The 16,093-nt window shown below is 61.3% G+C and overlaps 3 protein-coding genes across 3 annotated transcripts; all 3 read left to right on the plus strand.

The window, feature by feature from the left end:
* Positions 1–1,312: 1,312 nt before the first annotated feature.
* LPMP_030600 (hypothetical protein) lies at positions 1,313–3,637 on the plus strand (the record flags this gene model as incomplete). The annotated part of the gene is made up of 1 exon (XM_010702701.1): positions 1,313–3,637. One exon carries the CDS (start codon positions 1,313–1,315, stop codon positions 3,635–3,637), a length of 2,325 nt encoding a protein of 774 aa, XP_010701003.1.
* A 1,131-nt stretch (positions 3,638–4,768) lies between these two features.
* LPMP_030610 (hypothetical protein) lies at positions 4,769–7,180 on the plus strand (the record flags this gene model as incomplete). The annotated part of the gene is made up of 1 exon (XM_010702702.1): positions 4,769–7,180. The coding sequence occupies one exon, from the start codon at positions 4,769–4,771 to the stop codon at positions 7,178–7,180; it is 2,412 nt and encodes an 803-aa protein (XP_010701004.1).
* Positions 7,181–8,342: 1,162 nt separating this feature from the next.
* On the plus strand, positions 8,343–10,049 carry LPMP_030620 (hypothetical protein; the record flags this gene model as incomplete). Its single annotated transcript, XM_010702703.1, has 1 exon — positions 8,343–10,049. One exon carries the CDS (start codon positions 8,343–8,345, stop codon positions 10,047–10,049), a length of 1,707 nt encoding a protein of 568 aa, XP_010701005.1.
* Positions 10,050–16,093: the final 6,044 nt, after the last annotated feature.

Genomic DNA, 16,093 nt, shown 5'->3' on the forward strand with positions numbered 1-16,093 from the left:
CCCCAATACCTCTCGCTCTTTCAACACCACTCACCCCTCCCACACACACACACGCATACTCGCGAGCCTATCAGCTCTCTTTTACGGCCTCTCACCCCCCCCCCAGGCCCTGGCCCTGGCCCTGGCCCCCCCCCTCCTTCCTGTCACTCTTCGGACCTGCTTGTCTCTCCATTTCTCCTCCCTCCTCACGCTCTTGCACGCTCATCTCTATAGTGCCTTCAAGTGATCCTCTACGTACTACACACACCCACACTCCCTCTCCGCTGCTACTACTGCTTCTACATTTCATACATTTTGCTGGTCGCTTTGACGGCTCCATCCGCCACTCCCCCCTCTTGCCCTCCCCTCGACACCCACACACACACACACCCTCCTCTCTTCTACCCTAGCGACGCTACTCACACTACGCTGAGGTGAGGAGTTTACTAGAGGATAAAGGTCTCCGTACGCACTACGTCTGTGCTGTGCACCGTCAGAAACGCCTGCATCGAGCGAGAGCAGAACGCAGAGTGGCTGCCCTTCCCCCTTGTGTGTGTTTGCCAGTCTGACTCTGATTGTGTGGTGAGCGGGTGTGAGAGCTGTCCCCCCCTCCCCCCTCCCTCCATCTGGTGGGTACTTGCTGCTTCACGCCTCGTCGCTTGCCTGTGTGGGCCTGCGCTTCGCTTCTTCTTGCCGCTGCTCTCTCTCTCTCTTCTCTTTTGCCTCTGTCCGCCTACACGTGTGTGTGTGTGCGCATATTTGCATAGTGCTTTGATTTGCCTACCCCCCCTCCCCCTCCCTCTCCCCCACCCCCCGCGTATTCTCTCTCTCTCCAACGCTTCGCCACCACCAACCTCCTCTTGCCCCCTCCTCGCAATCTTCTCGGGCCATCGCTCCCTCGCTGGTGTGTGTGTATGTATGTGGGGGAAGAGAAGGGGGGAACACACATAACACACGGCTCGCATTGTTGCTCATTTCCTCTCTACACCTTTCTTTCCTGGATTCCCTCTCCATTTTCTCTTCTGTCGTGATGGCCTCTATAGCAGTGATGGGCTCTCCGTTGCCGTCGACGACGACCCCGATGGCAAACGCGCCCCAAGGCTTCTCCGCACCGCTGCCTCGACCTGCTACCGCCCCCTCCTCCCCAGCTCCCTACCAACAACCTTCTGCCTCAACTGACACTCTCATCCATCAGCTCCCTCGACATTCATCACCACAGCCGGAGCAGCACGAGGAGCGTCGTCGTCACCTGCGGTCTACTCTCGCGGCGTCTCCTTTGACCTCCCCCTCCTCGTCGGCGTCGTCTCCCTCGCCCTTCTTGTACGCTCCTCACATGGATGCATACGAAGCGGCAGCAGCAGTGGCGACGCTGCGCACGGACGCAGGCGGCTCCCTGCTTCAGCGGCCGAGCACGTCGCCTCTGTGCCCGGTGAAGTCGTACGGTACCGCGTCAGACATCAGCGACGCGAGCTCGTGCAGCTCCTTGAGCGCTGTGGTGGCGGTGCAGACAACGAACGACACAGTCGACTGGGCGAGGACGCAGACTGTAGGCAACAACATTACGCGAAGCACCCGCGCTGAACTCCAGGCGTGTGTGGCTGAGCAGCACCAGAGCCTCAATCACACACAGCAGGGGGAAGACCAGGCCATGCCTGGCTACGTGGTCGAGGCCCCGCTGTACGATCCGCACACCTCCACCCCGCTGGATGGCAACGCACACCCGGTCGGTGAGGTTGGGCAGAGAGAACCCAGCCCGCTCGCTGAAGGTGCAGCCTATGCACCGCTGGCGGCGGGAGGAGGCGCCAATGGTGTCGCAGCACAGGCTGAGGGCGGACAACCCCGCAGCCCTACCACGGACGCCAACGCCAACGCCAACGGCCCCGCGCCAGCCTCTCTGTTGCCGACTTGGGGGTCGCCAACGGGGTCTCCCCCGACGTTTATGGAGCTTGTGGTGCGGCGCGTTCAGGCCACTTCGCTCCTGCAGCTCCTGTGGGTGGCGCTTCTTGTGACAATGCTGCTGGTGGGCAACGCGTTTCAGGTGATTTTTCTGAATTTCTGGATCCACCAGTTCCCCACCAACCGGAGCGAAGTCGCCACCTCGGGACTCTCCTCCTCGTCGTCGTCAGCGAGCAGTAGCGGCGGGGCGGAGCGGGCGAAGGCCCTCGCCAGCAGCTACACCACCTTCGTCATCTCCGCCGTACTGTTCCCGAGCTTTTTCCTGGTGCTCTCCATCGCGTACGCGCTGTGGCGGCGCCCGAACCTCGCCTTCACCCGCGACCGGGCCGGGTGGTGGCTGCTGCTCGGCATCGGGGCCATGGACGCGCTGAACAGTGCCATGGCCATTTACGCCGCCGCCAACACGCCGGAAGTCCTGCAGGCGCTGTTTGTCTCCCTCGTCCCCATCTACTCTGCTGTCTTCACCAAGTGGTTGCTGAAGGACCCCCGCGACTACACGAACCCCTACATCGTGGTAAGCTTCGTTCTGATCGCGGCCGGCGTAGCCCTTGCCTCACTCTTCAACTACATCGTCACGCACCGTCACCACACGAAGGACGGCAGCGGAAGAGGTCAGGCGGTGGTCGGTGGCCACGGCATGCCGAAGGAATTTCAGCTCGACACCTTTGCGGACGGGTCATCGTCGTCACTGTCTGCCATGGCGCTGGACCAGCGACTGTGGTGCCTCATCTTTTTTCTCTCCGTTCCTCCAACGGTGCTGATGAACGTGTGGCAGACGATGTACATGATTCGGTACACAAGCAGCGATGAGCTGACAGCCTACCTTACCGAGCACGCAGACGAAGTGGAATACCTAGAAGGTGACGATGGTACGGCTGCGGCTGCCGCGGGGCAGCATGCGCAACTACTGGACGGTGCCGTGCATCAGCCCCCCTCAGGCAACCCCGTGCGAGGGCCCTCGCTGGGTGGGCCGGGGCACCGTCCACACGCTCCACACAGCGAGGTTCCCCTGCACGGTGAGGATGTGAGCGTCAAGCTTGTCATGCTGACCTCCGACACGGCTATCCAGGCTATCCTTGCTCTTGTGATGATGCCGATGGACGCGTTGCCGTGGTTCGGCGGCAGTAACTCGATCCGCGAAGTCGTGGAGAACCTCAGCGAGGGCGTTGACTGTGTATTGCACTGTCCTCGCAATATGCGTTACTGCATCCTGTACAGCACAGGCTTCGTACTGGTGTACATCGCTTCAGCCTACCTCAACCGCTACAGTGTGACCCTGTGCTCCATGGTCAGCCAGCTCTCCGGTCCCATCACGGCCCTCGTTCTTATCATCTTTCCCTCCCTGAACATCACCGGGGACGCCTCACCATGGTACGTGAGCGTCTTTGCCGTTCTCTTGCTGTCCTGCGGCACCGTCCTGTACGTCTACTGGGATGAAATGACGGTGGAGGAGAAGGCAGTGGGCGAAATGAAGCTGAAGTGGGAGATGATGCACGCGAAGTCCTCGCGACACGCGCAGTCGTCGGCAGGGGGCCACTCGTATCACGAAATCGACAGCAGCACCCTCGCCACATCGCAGCCGCAGCATCATCGCCATCCGCGATCCCGACGCTACCACCGTCGTCGCCAGTCAGATTACGTCGTGGTATTCGACCAAGACCCAGCAGATCCTGCTGCCAACGTCCAGCAGCACCCCCACTGATAGAATCGAAGACATCGTTCCCCGGCTGCGCTCCTCGCTCTCCACCCACCTCCGCCTCCTCTACGGCTGACATGCGTTGTGGCCACAAGCGTGTGCTAGTGTATGAAATGTGAAGAGAGTTGAGGTAGTGGAGGATTTGCTTGGTTGTGCCCCCTCCCCTTCCTACCCACACGTGCATCTGTGCATGGGGGGAGGGGGTGTCACTGGCACTCACAGAAACTCGTACACACGTCCCCCCTCCTCCTGTCTCTCTACCTGTTCGCTGTTCCGTTGTGCATGCGGCTGCCTTGCCTTTCTTTCCAGTAATTCACGCTGGCGTCATCATCGCAGCCGGCTCTCGCCGATGATGGTGGTAGTGTGGCTGTTCACACCGACACCCACGGACGACAGCTCGCGCGCTTTGTTAGTCGCTGTCTGTCTGTCTGTCTGTGTGTGTGTGTACGTGTGCCTGCGCGGTATTCCATTGATGTGCCCGTGCTCAGGCTGGTTGTTTCTTGTCTTGCGACTGTTTGAAACAGGGAGGGCGGAGGCCTGAAGGATTGCGGACATGAGAGGGGTGGGCCTGTGTGCGTGTGTCTCCCTCTCTCTCTCTCTCTCGCACTCCTTTCCTTTTCCTCGCTATCGTGAGCTGCGTAGTGACGTGGCGAACAAGGCGGGGAAACGTACACTCGGCGTACGTCTAACATGCTCGTGTGTCTGCGCACCAGTGCAAGAGAAAGACCCAAACAGTGCATCCCCATCGCACCGTCGCACGCGCCCTCACCAGACTTGTCACTCCCCCACTTTTCCACGGTGTAATGTGCTAGTGTTACGACACATGGCGTGTGTGGGGGGGGGCTGGTGGAGAGGTGTGTGGGGAGGAGGAGAGGGGGGTAATTTGGAGAAATCCCGTAGAGTCCCACAAGGAAAGAAAGGGAGGGGAATCAATCCCGTGTGACACACACACACACACACACACACACACAAGTATGACGCGTACTACTGGGCTCATCGTCTCTCTCTCTCCCTCTCTCCCTTCGTCTGTGCAGCCCTGTTGCACATGCGTCTCTGCTCTCTCTGCTCATTTCTAAGTCGAGCTCTTGCGACCTGCACTGCTGTGCATGGCGCCTCTCCCGCCCCCCTCCCATCAGTATGTCACCCATCCACAAGAAGCGCGTTGAAGTGCTTCGCCTGGGTGTGAAGGGCACGGCTGGGGACCTGAACAACCTCCACCGTCCCGCTGGTGCGCCGTCGTGGAAAGACCAGCAGTTACCGCTGAAGTTCTCCCCTACCAGCAGCGCCACGGCGTCGGCGGCGACCATGGCAGCGACTGAGGACTTGCGGTGTACCACTCCCCCTGGCGAAGAAAACCTGGCTAACTCCACCCCTGTTCCCTCGGCCCCTGCGGAGGCAGCGGCGGCAACAATCCTCGACAGCCGCCGTCGTGTCTTCCCCACCCCTCTGACGTCTTTGCCCCCCCACCATCGGTTCATCGATGGGTCCAGTTTCGGCTCTTCCCGAACGATCACATCGGCCTGCATAGAGTGGTGCCCTACACCCGACACAGGGAAGACCGCGGCTGCAGACAACGGTGCGGCGACGGTAGCGGAGAAGATGACAGCGTGCAGCATGGCTCCCGCCACTCAACACATCCCTGCCGACTCTGTCGACATGTCCTCCGCCTACACGGTCGCCGCCGCCCCGTTATCATCAGTGGCGGCACTCGCGCCCCCACACTATCCAGGCGACGTAGTCGTCGCCTTCATCCGCTCGCTGCCTCGCCGCGCCGCCTCTATCGCCATCCCCTCCCTGCACATCCTCCGCGAGCGGCTGCGCAGGATGTCGCTCAAGCAGATTCTGTGGGTCATCCTCCTTGTCGCCCTCGTCATGGTAGGCAACTTCATGCAGATCGTGATGCTGAACTTCTGGCTCATCTCCTTCCCCTCTGACGGCACCCCTGGTAACTACACCGCCTTCGCCCTCCCGGGCATCCTCTTTGCCACCCTCTTTGTGCTCCTCCTCGGCGCCTACACCGTGATTCGGCGGCCGTCACTGCGCTTCGCCAGGCACGCGCACGGCTGGCTCATCCTCACCGGTGTTGGTTTCTGCGATGCCATCAACAGCTGGATGGCCACGTACGCCGCGTCGTATACGTCCGAGGTGCTGCAGGCACTCTCATCAAACCTCTGTCCCCTCTACGCCGTGTTCCTGTCCAAGTGGATCCTGCGTGACACGCGCCGCCACGCCAACGTCTACATCGTCTCCGTCTTCGTGCTCACCATAGGCGGCATCCTCGCCGCCTCGCTCTACGGCCTCATCAAGGACCGAAACATGGGCGAGGGCAAGTGGTGGATCCTCATCTTCTTCCTCTCCATGCCGTTTCGCGTCCTCATGAACGTGTGGCAATCCCTTTACATGATCATCTACACCCACGACCCAGAATTTGTCGCCTGGCTGCGGGCGCGGCTGACGACCGGGGAGGGGGGCACCGAGTCCTTCGCCTCCGCCGCCGTGGAGTGCGGCAACAATGAGCCCACGTCCGACACCTCTGGCACCTTTGTCAGGGGTGGCACCGACGTGATCGCTGACCGCACCTCGCCTCTGGAGATAGACGGCGCTAAGGTAGGGTCATTGATGACGCACTACAACGACCATGCGCTGATGGGTGGGCTCGAGGACGAGGTGGACAACGACGAAATTCTGGTCAACGCAGGACCTGCAGGACGTGCCAAGACGAAGCCAACAAACTCGGTGACGCGCGGCGCCGCAGATGCTAACAACGATGATGCTGTGGCGGACATCTCCGAGGCGCATGCGCCGGTGACGAGCGATGGAATTGACAACGCTGCCGGTGGCGCTGCTGTCGTCTCCGCCGCATCGCCCGACGTGCCCGTTGCGAGTCTTGAGAACGTGCAGGATGTGGTGTATAACGCAGGCGGTGCTGAGGGCTGCGAAGACGTGTGTCCGACTGCGGCTGCCGCGCCACCACTGCCGACGCAGACGATGTTCACGGTTCGCTACAACCAAGGTGAGGACACCATCGTCAAGCTCGTCATGCTGGCGGGTGAGACAACGATACAGATGTGTTTTACGCTGTGCCTGCTCCCAGCGGATGCGCTGCCGTGGTGGGGCAACAGCAACACAGTCAGCGCGACGTGGGACAACTTCGTCGATGGGATTCGGTGTGTCTTCACAATCCGGGAGAATTTTCTCTACTGTTTCCTGTACACCCTCGGGTTCGTCTTCACCTACATCGGGTGCGCCTATCTGAACCACTACAGCGCCGCCTTGTGCTCTATCGTCACCCAACTCTCCTCGCCGGTCACAGCGCTGATGCTCGTCATTGTACCTAGCTGGAACGTGCAGCTGGACGGTGACTCGCCGTGGTACTACAACCTGATCGCCATCTTCTTCCTGTGTGTCGCAGCTCTCCTCTACGTCATGTGGGAAGAGATGACGGATGACAAGAAGGTGCAAGCGGAGTACGAGCTGAAGATGAACGAGCTGCACGTGCGTCCGTCGTCGCACGAAGCAGCACCGCACCTCGTTACGATTAAGGGATGAGGCCACGCGCAGACCTCTACGGGCGGGCCTGTACCCGCGTTGGCACAGAGTGCGTGAGTGTGAAGGCCAAGCGCTTGTCGATGCCCACACAAACATACGTGCGTGTGTGTATGTGGGTGGGTGGGTGTGTCTTCCGAGAGAAGTTCTCTGTGTGCAGGCCAACCGCATCCAGTCCGAAGGGGTGCGGGTTGTGTCGAAGGCCGCAGGAGAAGTGTTGAAGCTCCTGCCCGTCCACCACCACCACCCAATGAGCACGCTCGTGTCTTGTGGGTGTTCGCCCTTATGGCGTGTACGTGTGTGTCCCCCTTCTCGCTGTTCGAGAATGTGGTGTTGTGTATGGGGGGGGGGGGGGATGGGGGAGGGGTGTCGTACGAATCAGAGGCGCGTCTGGCGGCTAGTGGTGGGGGTGTTGGCGCATTGCTTCGCTTGTCTTTTCCCCTAGTTGTTCTCTCCCACTGTCGCTTACCTTGCCTCGCTGCCAGCGACGCTCCATCCGTTGCCGCTGTCCAGCCCCCCCCCCTCCCTCTTCTCCTCCTCCTCTGGGCTTTTTCTATTAAGTTGGCTATCTTAGGATATGTCGCGGCATGCGTGGATGTCTGTCAGGAGAGTGAGTTCGCCCTCATCAAGGGCGGGGACGTAGAAGGGGAGGGAGGTAGCACAGGTGGGTGTGGGACAGTAGAGAGTTAAGCACGCCGCTCGCCACGCCGCGAAGGGTGCTTGCTTCCCTTCCCCTCGGCTCGACTCTCTCTCCTTCGCTGTCTCTGTGCTTCGGCTTGCTTGTATACGCCCACACATCCCCTACGGCTACTACCACTCTCTCCATCCCAACAGATGGGAAAACGACCACTGTGCGGTGTGTCTCGTCGATGTCGCCATCAACTTGAGCGGCAAAAACCCCCAAGGGGGCGGAGAGAGCGCCCTGTCCTTCCCTTCTGGAAGAGTCACCTCGAGCAGCCCTTGAAGATGGCACAACGTTATCGTTGTGTGGGTGGGTGGGTGTATCGGAGGGAGGGAGGGGGGGAGGCATGTCCACGCCAGTCTGCTCGCTACTACGGCCATCGTTCTCTGCTACTACCCGCCCCTCTCTTCTTCTTCTCACTCACACACATACTCAGAGTGGTTACGCAGATCCCCCCCTCCCCCGCCCCTTCCCTGAGCTCCGATGCGCGGGAAAGGGCACAAGCGTCTCGCTGCGCGGTCCTTTCAGCAGTGGCAGAAGCTCTACTACAACATGCTGTGCGACCGTCAGATGCCCACGCCGTTGTACGCGACGTTGCGACTCCCCGTGCGTTGTGCGGCACAGCCGTCGCCGTCTACGCCAGCCCCAGCGTCTGTGGATCTGCAGCTGGCGACGAATAGCAGCTCAGTGCTGCAGTGGTGGCAGTGCGAGTACGAGCCCTTTCTTCTCCCGCGCGATGCGAGCGCACAAAGGATGGCCGGCACAACGCCGTCAGCAACGACCACGACGCACGTACTGGCCAGCGCGCGCGTCAGTGCCCACGTTGGCCCACCAGCACCGCCGCTGGGCTACCCTGAATACATTGCGATGGAGGCAAAGCAGTACACAGAAGGTGTCCTGCGCGGTGAGACGTACGCCTACCGGCACACGGAAGCGGCAGGAGCTGCCCCGGCGCCTCCACCCGGTGCGCCGTACATTTCACCAGTGAAGTGGATCCAGCAGCCACTGCTAGACGGCTTCGTTGCGCAGCGCCTCACCGCGCACACCGGGGTGACGACCGGCTCGCTCCTCGACGCCCGGCGTACGGCGATGGCACTCGGTCGTCAGCTGCCGCCCTTCGCGCTCTCGCCATTCTACGCGGCTAGTGAGTTGCTGGATCAGTGGTGCCTTTTCGGCGAGACGGCAGCAGTGGTGCCGCCCATGCCGTCGTCATCAGGCGCTGTCTTGGATGGAACGCGGCAATCGCAGCAGCCGCACGATCCCGCCGCGCATCACCTCCGCATCGCAGAGCTGGCGCTCGGGGCGGCACTTTTGTCGAGCTACCGTGCCGTGTGGCTGAACGGCGCCGTTCTCTCGCACCCTGGCACAGGCCGCTCTGTACTTGTAGTCGGCCCCCGACACAGCGGGAAGACTACGCTGGCGCTGCACTGCCTCTCGGCGGCCGTGATGCAGGCGTCCGGCAGCGCGAGCGGCGACAGCAGTGTGCGACTGACAGCGGCGGAACACTTCTTCCTCGCAGCTGGAACGCCTGTGCGACGCATGCTAGACCCTGCCAGCGCGCGGCTCACATCGCCGACTATCTTCGCCTGCTCACTGCCGCACCACATCAGTGTGGGTCTTGGCGCCGTGTTGGGCACCCTGCGGCCGAACCCGGGCTTGGCAGCTGCCGTGGAGCTCCCAGGCTTTCTCCAGTCCGAAGCCGGCCTACGCGCATTCTTGCGCAACACCGACGGTGTCCTGTGGGACATGAGCAAGACGTATCGTCTGCGGCTCGAGGACACCCACACGCCATCCCCGCACCACACCAGCACGCAGTGGGACCCTGTCGTTGTAAACACCCTGGCAGGAGTAGTGCTTCTCGACTGGAACGTGGAGGAACTCGCCAGCACGTCGCCGACACCAGTGCGCAACGCGGTTCGCGAGGTCCCGTTGCACGACGGCGGCGTGGAAGAGCTCCTGACGCGGGCGCAGGACTACATGTTTCACGGGCATCATCTCCTGCGCTCTGTCTATGACGCGCCGCAGGACGCGCCTGCACGACTTGAAAACGCGCTCATGGATGAGTGGGTCGCGGCGCCGCCCCAGCCCCCCGCCGACGGCACCGCACCAGCCCTGCACTGCATCGAGGGTTCTGTGAACTTCGACCTCGCCACGCAACTTATCACGAGCCTCCTCGGCAAACATGCATGAAGGCGCCTGCCGGCCCCTGACGGGCACACACAAACGCACCCCACCACCACCAGCCCACCCAAGGCGACCACGGCCAACCGCCAATCACATTCGGCCCAAACCGCCAAGACGCCCTACAGAAAAGACGGCGCAGGCGCGACGCCGGCCCGCCCGCAGTCCTAACAGCGCCATCCCCCCCCCCTAATCACAACCGGCGCCGCCGCGCGCGGCTGGCGTTTGCGCCCACCGCATCCCGGCCGCCGGCCCCAGCTGCAACACGCCCCTCTCACAGCGTGGGCGCCTGGCCGATACCCAAAGAAGCGGCTCGGCATGAGGCGAGGGCCGGCTGCCTGGAAACGAAAAGCGGAACGGGGCCGTCGGACCCGGCGCCGTGCCGAATTTTGCGCCACCAGAGGAAACCAAACGTCACCTGCATCAGTGGGGACATCCTCGGCGCGCCGGCGCCTTTAAAACGCTTCTGGGGTCAGACATTCCCACACCCAGAAGCCCCACGTGAAGAGTCCATAAAGCCAGCGCCGCGACCGACAAACCCCACGCCACCCAAACCTAACGGCCGTAGGGGGGAGGCGAGGGGTTTGTTTCCCATGTTGCGGGCAAACGAATTACATGACGGAGAGGCAGTGTCAAGCGAGAAAGATCCCCCGGATTCTGTGGCCACCCCATGTTTGTTCAGAGGTGAAGATTTTTAGGGAAGGCACGGCCAACGGTCGCGCCACACTTTTTCCAGCCTGACAGCGCCACATGAAGCGCCATCCCAAAGCGGAAGGAGGCGTCGTGGCCCGAGGGGGAAAGGCACCACGCGGAAGACCCCTCCCCGGGTTCGAAAAATGTCTCTGCCGAAAACCCGGCCCCCTTCTTCAGGAACACGGGGATTAAAGTTATCGCGCGACGTTGACCTCCAAAGCCCCGATGATCAATCCCACTGCCGGAGGGCAATGCGCCTATCCGCCGCACCAGGCGAGGCTAGAAAACGAAGGCCGTCTTCGGGAATTCGGCACACGTCACCTTTTTCAATGGCCACCCGTACCCCACCCACCCCCCGCAAGCGCAAAGCCGGCACCGCCAAGAACATCCACGAGCGCCGAAGGACGCCCATGGGGGAGCGAACCAAACCGGGCGCCATCGCGAAACCCAAACCCGCCAAGGAAAAGGCCCACGGACGCCGCCGAAACCCCGCGACCCCCCCCCCCCGGGGGGGGGTTTCGACGGCACAACGCGGCGCCCCTACCACGAAAAAACAAGCGGCAGCAGCCATCCAGCGACAAGACGGCGCCAGACACAGCCGAAGGGACCCAACCGATAAGAGGAAAAGCCCGCCTTGAGCACCGGGCGAAAAGAAAAACGAGCAAACAAAACCGCGGCCCTTGGCTGAAACGAGGGCAAAAAAGAAAGCGCCCGAGAACAACAACCGACACCACGGCCGCCAAGCAAAAACAGACCAGGCCCGATACCCGCATCAGGGCCACCCTTCCCAGAGCCACCTTCCTAACCAACGCGCGGGGTAAAAAGACGCACAAAACCCCTTCCGGCAGAAAAAATTGAGCGGATCACAGGCAACGGTTTTTGCGAGAGGCGCCCAATTCGGCTCGCCAGGGCGCGGTGCCTCTGCTGGGGCTTGGCTGCGCGAGGAAACTTCTGGCGCGCCGGGCCCGCCCCGCCCGCGGCCCGGAGCCCAAAGGGAAAACGCGAACGCCGGGAACCGCGCACCCGGCCGCCACGCGGGAAAGAACCCCGTGCGCGGCCCCCGCCCCCACCGCCGCACCCCGAATGCCAGGGGGGCGGCCAAAGGTTCCCGGACCAAACGCCGACAGGCGGCAGAGCCATTCCGCCAGACACCCCCCGCAGCCAAACGCGAAGACCCCGCCCACCCACCCCCACCCCAAAAGGACGCGCCCCTCCGCGGCGACGAGAGAAAAATGCCGCAAACAGGACCGAGTCTAAAAAGCGGCGGCTGCCTTTAGCTAGGCCAGAACCCCGCGCGCCCCATTGGAATGTAAGCTGGGAAAGTTTTAAAGCACAGCGACATGCAACCACAGCGGTGGAACAGGGATTTTGACCAGACGAAGAGCCAGAAGCGAGCCCACCAAAAGGATCACTCAAGGCCGTTTGGTTAATTGTCTTTGGGCCTGGCCAGCCGCAAGCCCCGCGGCTTCCCCTTCGGGGAAAACGTATGAAGGACGGCGGGTTGGCAAACTCGTGTGGAAGTGCTTTTTGAGGAACTGGAAATGTCGAAACCAACTTTAAACGTCACGTTAGCTTTGAGGGAATTTCAAAATGCTGGTGAATGCCTTCCCTGTAAAACTGGCCGCAAAATCGGCGAGTCTGGGTGGACGAAGACCCCGCTTCCCCGAACCCTGTCGCTAGCTGTGTCGCTGCCGGGGTCGGTTTGGAAACCGGGCCTCGGGGTGGCGGGGGCGCACCCTCGAAAAGGGTGCGCCAAGCGCGGTGTTTTTGATGTTTCCGCACCCCGCCTAATCGGAAACGCCCACCAGCAGCTTTTCCAGCGGGGACACCAAGACCTTTCCTCACAACGAGGTGCCGCCATTAAGTTTTACCTTTTTCGAGAAAGGGGACCCCGGCATCCACCAAATTCGAGGCTTTGCGCCTGATGATTGGAGCGCGTCACCCCTCGCCAAGTGTACTTTCGTTGTGCTCACCCGCTCCTTTTGAAGGTTTTGCGACCAATTTTTCGCCCCCAATTAATGTGGACCACCTTTTCGTGGTATTGGAAACTAGCACCCCTTCACAAGGAAGCCAAACGCTGACGCACACACCGAGATGTACTGGATTGAGCGCCCCCCCCCACGGGGTGCGGAAACGTCGCGAGCGCTTCCCTCGAGCGCGGAGTTTGGCAGGTAACTGCAGCTCTTTGGTTGAGAGTTTTGTTACTTCGATATGGGGGTGTGGAACCTAACCCTGGACCCCCCACGATCGCACAGGCGAACGCGAACGACCTGAGCAAGGCCAAACAGCCCGCGCCACCCGCAGCTGAAGCGGATCGTTGCCTCCTTCAGGAGGCGAAGCTCTCGCCAAATCGCGCCAACACCTGGAAGGCGCCCGGGCACACAACCTTTTTCAGCGCCCGCACCAACCGGAGCGGCGGCACGGGAATATTTGCACACCAGAAAGAAGGCGCGCAATCCCGAAGGGTCCCATGGAAGCCGCGGGATGGAGACTCGCCCGTCGAAGGGGCTATCGCCGAGATGGTCTACCGCGACTTCGTGCCAGGTACCGGAGGCACCCGCATGCCCCCCAGAGCCCCGGCCGCAGCGGGCCCCCACCGCTTCGCGGGCGCCCCGGGAGGCTTTTCCCCGCCGGCTTGTGAGAATTTCAACCTTCCCCCCTCATCCCGGCTGCACCCCGCAGGGCAGCCAGACACCGACAACCAGTTTGTCACCCTGGGTATTGCAGGCTTCATGCTGGAGAACGCGCCCGACACGCCAGCATACCCCCAGGGCGGCGCAGAAAGCGCACTGGACTTGGCGTGGCCCAGGGGGGATGGTGGCCAGCTGGCGCACCAACCACACAGCGGATAGCAAGCACGAGTTCCCCTCTTCTGCTATCACTCTCGTTTGCGGCACTCCACTAACAGATTTTAGTGCTTCAGCGCCGAAATGGCCTCATTTTTCCCTTTTCAGCTGTAAGGCAGCCTCTGGAATGTGGGGATTGACGGGGTGAGGCCGTTGCGAAAAGCCACTCCGGACGGGCGAAAAACCACCCTGGACGAGCGCCAAGCATCGTTCAACTTTGCCCCCCCCCCTGTGCGCTATCAAGCGCAGTTGTTCACATGGCTGCCGAACTCGTGGGGTTATGCGGTGGCCTGCCGAGACGGACGCCGCCGACGAGCAAGCCGCAGATGCACAATCAGCTTAGCACGCCAACTCGAACCACCACACCTTGCGCACACACCAATTACGCAAGCATGGGGGGAACCACGCCACCAGGCAAGTCACAAAGGACACCTGGCGCTGGCAGATGCCAAAGGCCGATCCCAAAGGCCGATCCCAGCCACCCCGCCCCATGGCCGGTGCTGCAAACGGCGCGCGTTGCAAAAACTTCTCCCCCCCCGTCCATCAGGCGCCTCCCACCGCTGACGGTCGCCCTGAACACACCAGTAGTTGCAAGCACCGCTTGCTTGCGCAAAACCTATTTCACCACCCCGCCAATCCCCCAGCCCCTGGCATTTTCACCCCACCGACTGTTTTTCTCCTCCCTGCCATGATTTCACGCGGGCCGATCCCTTTCCCACTCCAGAGGCGCCCACACCCCAACCCACCCATCATCCCTCTTCTTTCTGCTTGGCCTGCGGACGCACAAGGGCCACCGACTTCACCACCACGCCCTTACCTTTTTCCCGCCGAAGTTGAGCCAGGCACGTGCGCTCGCTGTTTTCTTTCCGTCCCGCCGGGGTGTGGCGTGACGGCGTATTGGATGAAAAGAAGCAGGCGAAAGGGAACAGACCACCTGTTCCCGGGCAAAGAGCTCGATGCAGCTCTGGCTCGTCTCGAAAACAGCCGGGCAGGATGGCCTCCCCAAGGAAGCGCTGCACCACCTTCCGCATAAGGCCTAAGCGCGCATTTTAACTCCTATTAACTTCATGTGGATCGCCCACCTTGTTCCCCAACAGCGGAAGAACGCGCACGTTTCACCGCCACCAAAACCTGAGAAGCCGCAAGAGCAACCTTCGTCGCACCAGCCAATTGGTCCCACCTCTTGTGTCTCCGAATTTATGCGGCACATGGCGTTGGCGCGCCTGCCTCGTGCGCGGCAGCCCCATTTACGCGACGGGCACATGGACGTGGCTACGCCAAGAAAATGGTGCTTTCCAGGATCACGGACACGGTCGAGATACATAGAAATATCCATTACCACGTGATGATCGGCAGGCGCCCGGGCAGGGAGCAGCAGGCAACCCACCGAGCAATGCAGACGTTAATAACCGTGGTGGATTCCAGAAAAGCCTTCGACACTATGGATTCCCCAATTCTCGCGAAGAGACCACAGAGTTTCCCCGGCACCCGCTTGAAGCACTGGCTCCGAAACTTCTTTGCACACCGCTATGCGCAAGCAAAGCTTGGAAACTGATTAAGCAAACAGTATGGCCTAATGTCTGGTGCTCTCCAATGCGCCGTTCTTGCACCACAATTGTGTTCCCTGAAAGCCACTCCTCTCCCATTGTTGGCAGCCTGATTTCCTGACACCCTGTTCGGCATGTCCGAAGAGGACCTGGCCATCACCATTCCATGTCGTGGGCGGAATTCTGACGTAAGGATCGGCAACGCTGTCCTGGGAAAAGTGAAAGCGCGATCGAAAGACAGCGGCATGCAGATAAATCCGCAAAAAGGCGAAGCCCTGTTTCGCACACCCCGAGCCACACAGACGAAGAGAAAGTGTTCTTCCCACTTCGCCTCGGGGGAAACGGGGTCACTGTTCCACTGTTCGGTGGAAAAAGAATCCCAAGCGTATTGGTCTTCAACCGGGCACCCGAGCCAAACAAAACACCAATGCGACGCATGCGCAAAAGCAAGTGGGACCGCAGGGGGTGCGGTTGTGTCGTGTTGAAAACCGCCGGTTTGACCCTCGCCGCGCGCTATGAGGCAATTTCTGCCTGGCCATGGTGGCCCCAAGCTGCCGGATGGGGTAAATGCAGGGCGTGGCCAAATCAAAGCTGATCGGCCGGCGCGTCCGTTTTCACCGGCTTGCCGCTGGCCCCCCCTCCCCCTGTGATGAGGAACCGGTGCTGTTGGAACCCGGCCCCTTTCCCCTGCAAATCAAAGTGTATCAAAGACGACCCATGCCCCGCAAGCTACCCAGGTTCGTCGAAGCTGGGTTTTCCAACCGGTCACTCTTTTCCCCTGCCGTCAACGCCCCGTTTCTCGCCGGCGGGCGAGTGGGGATGGGCGGCTTTGTTGCCGGGCCGCCTCTTTGGAATGGATCCTCGCCAACGCCTACACATTTCCCGCTGCACCCGTGTGCGCAGTGAGTTTGCGCGGCGTGTCTATTGGAATCGGTTTGCCTTAAGACTATTTACCCTTTGTGGCGGA

Source organism: Leishmania panamensis (assembly GCF_000755165.1).
Source record: "Leishmania panamensis strain MHOM/PA/94/PSC-1 chromosome 3 sequence".
NCBI classification, from domain to species: Eukaryota; Euglenozoa; class Kinetoplastea; order Trypanosomatida; family Trypanosomatidae; genus Leishmania; species Leishmania panamensis.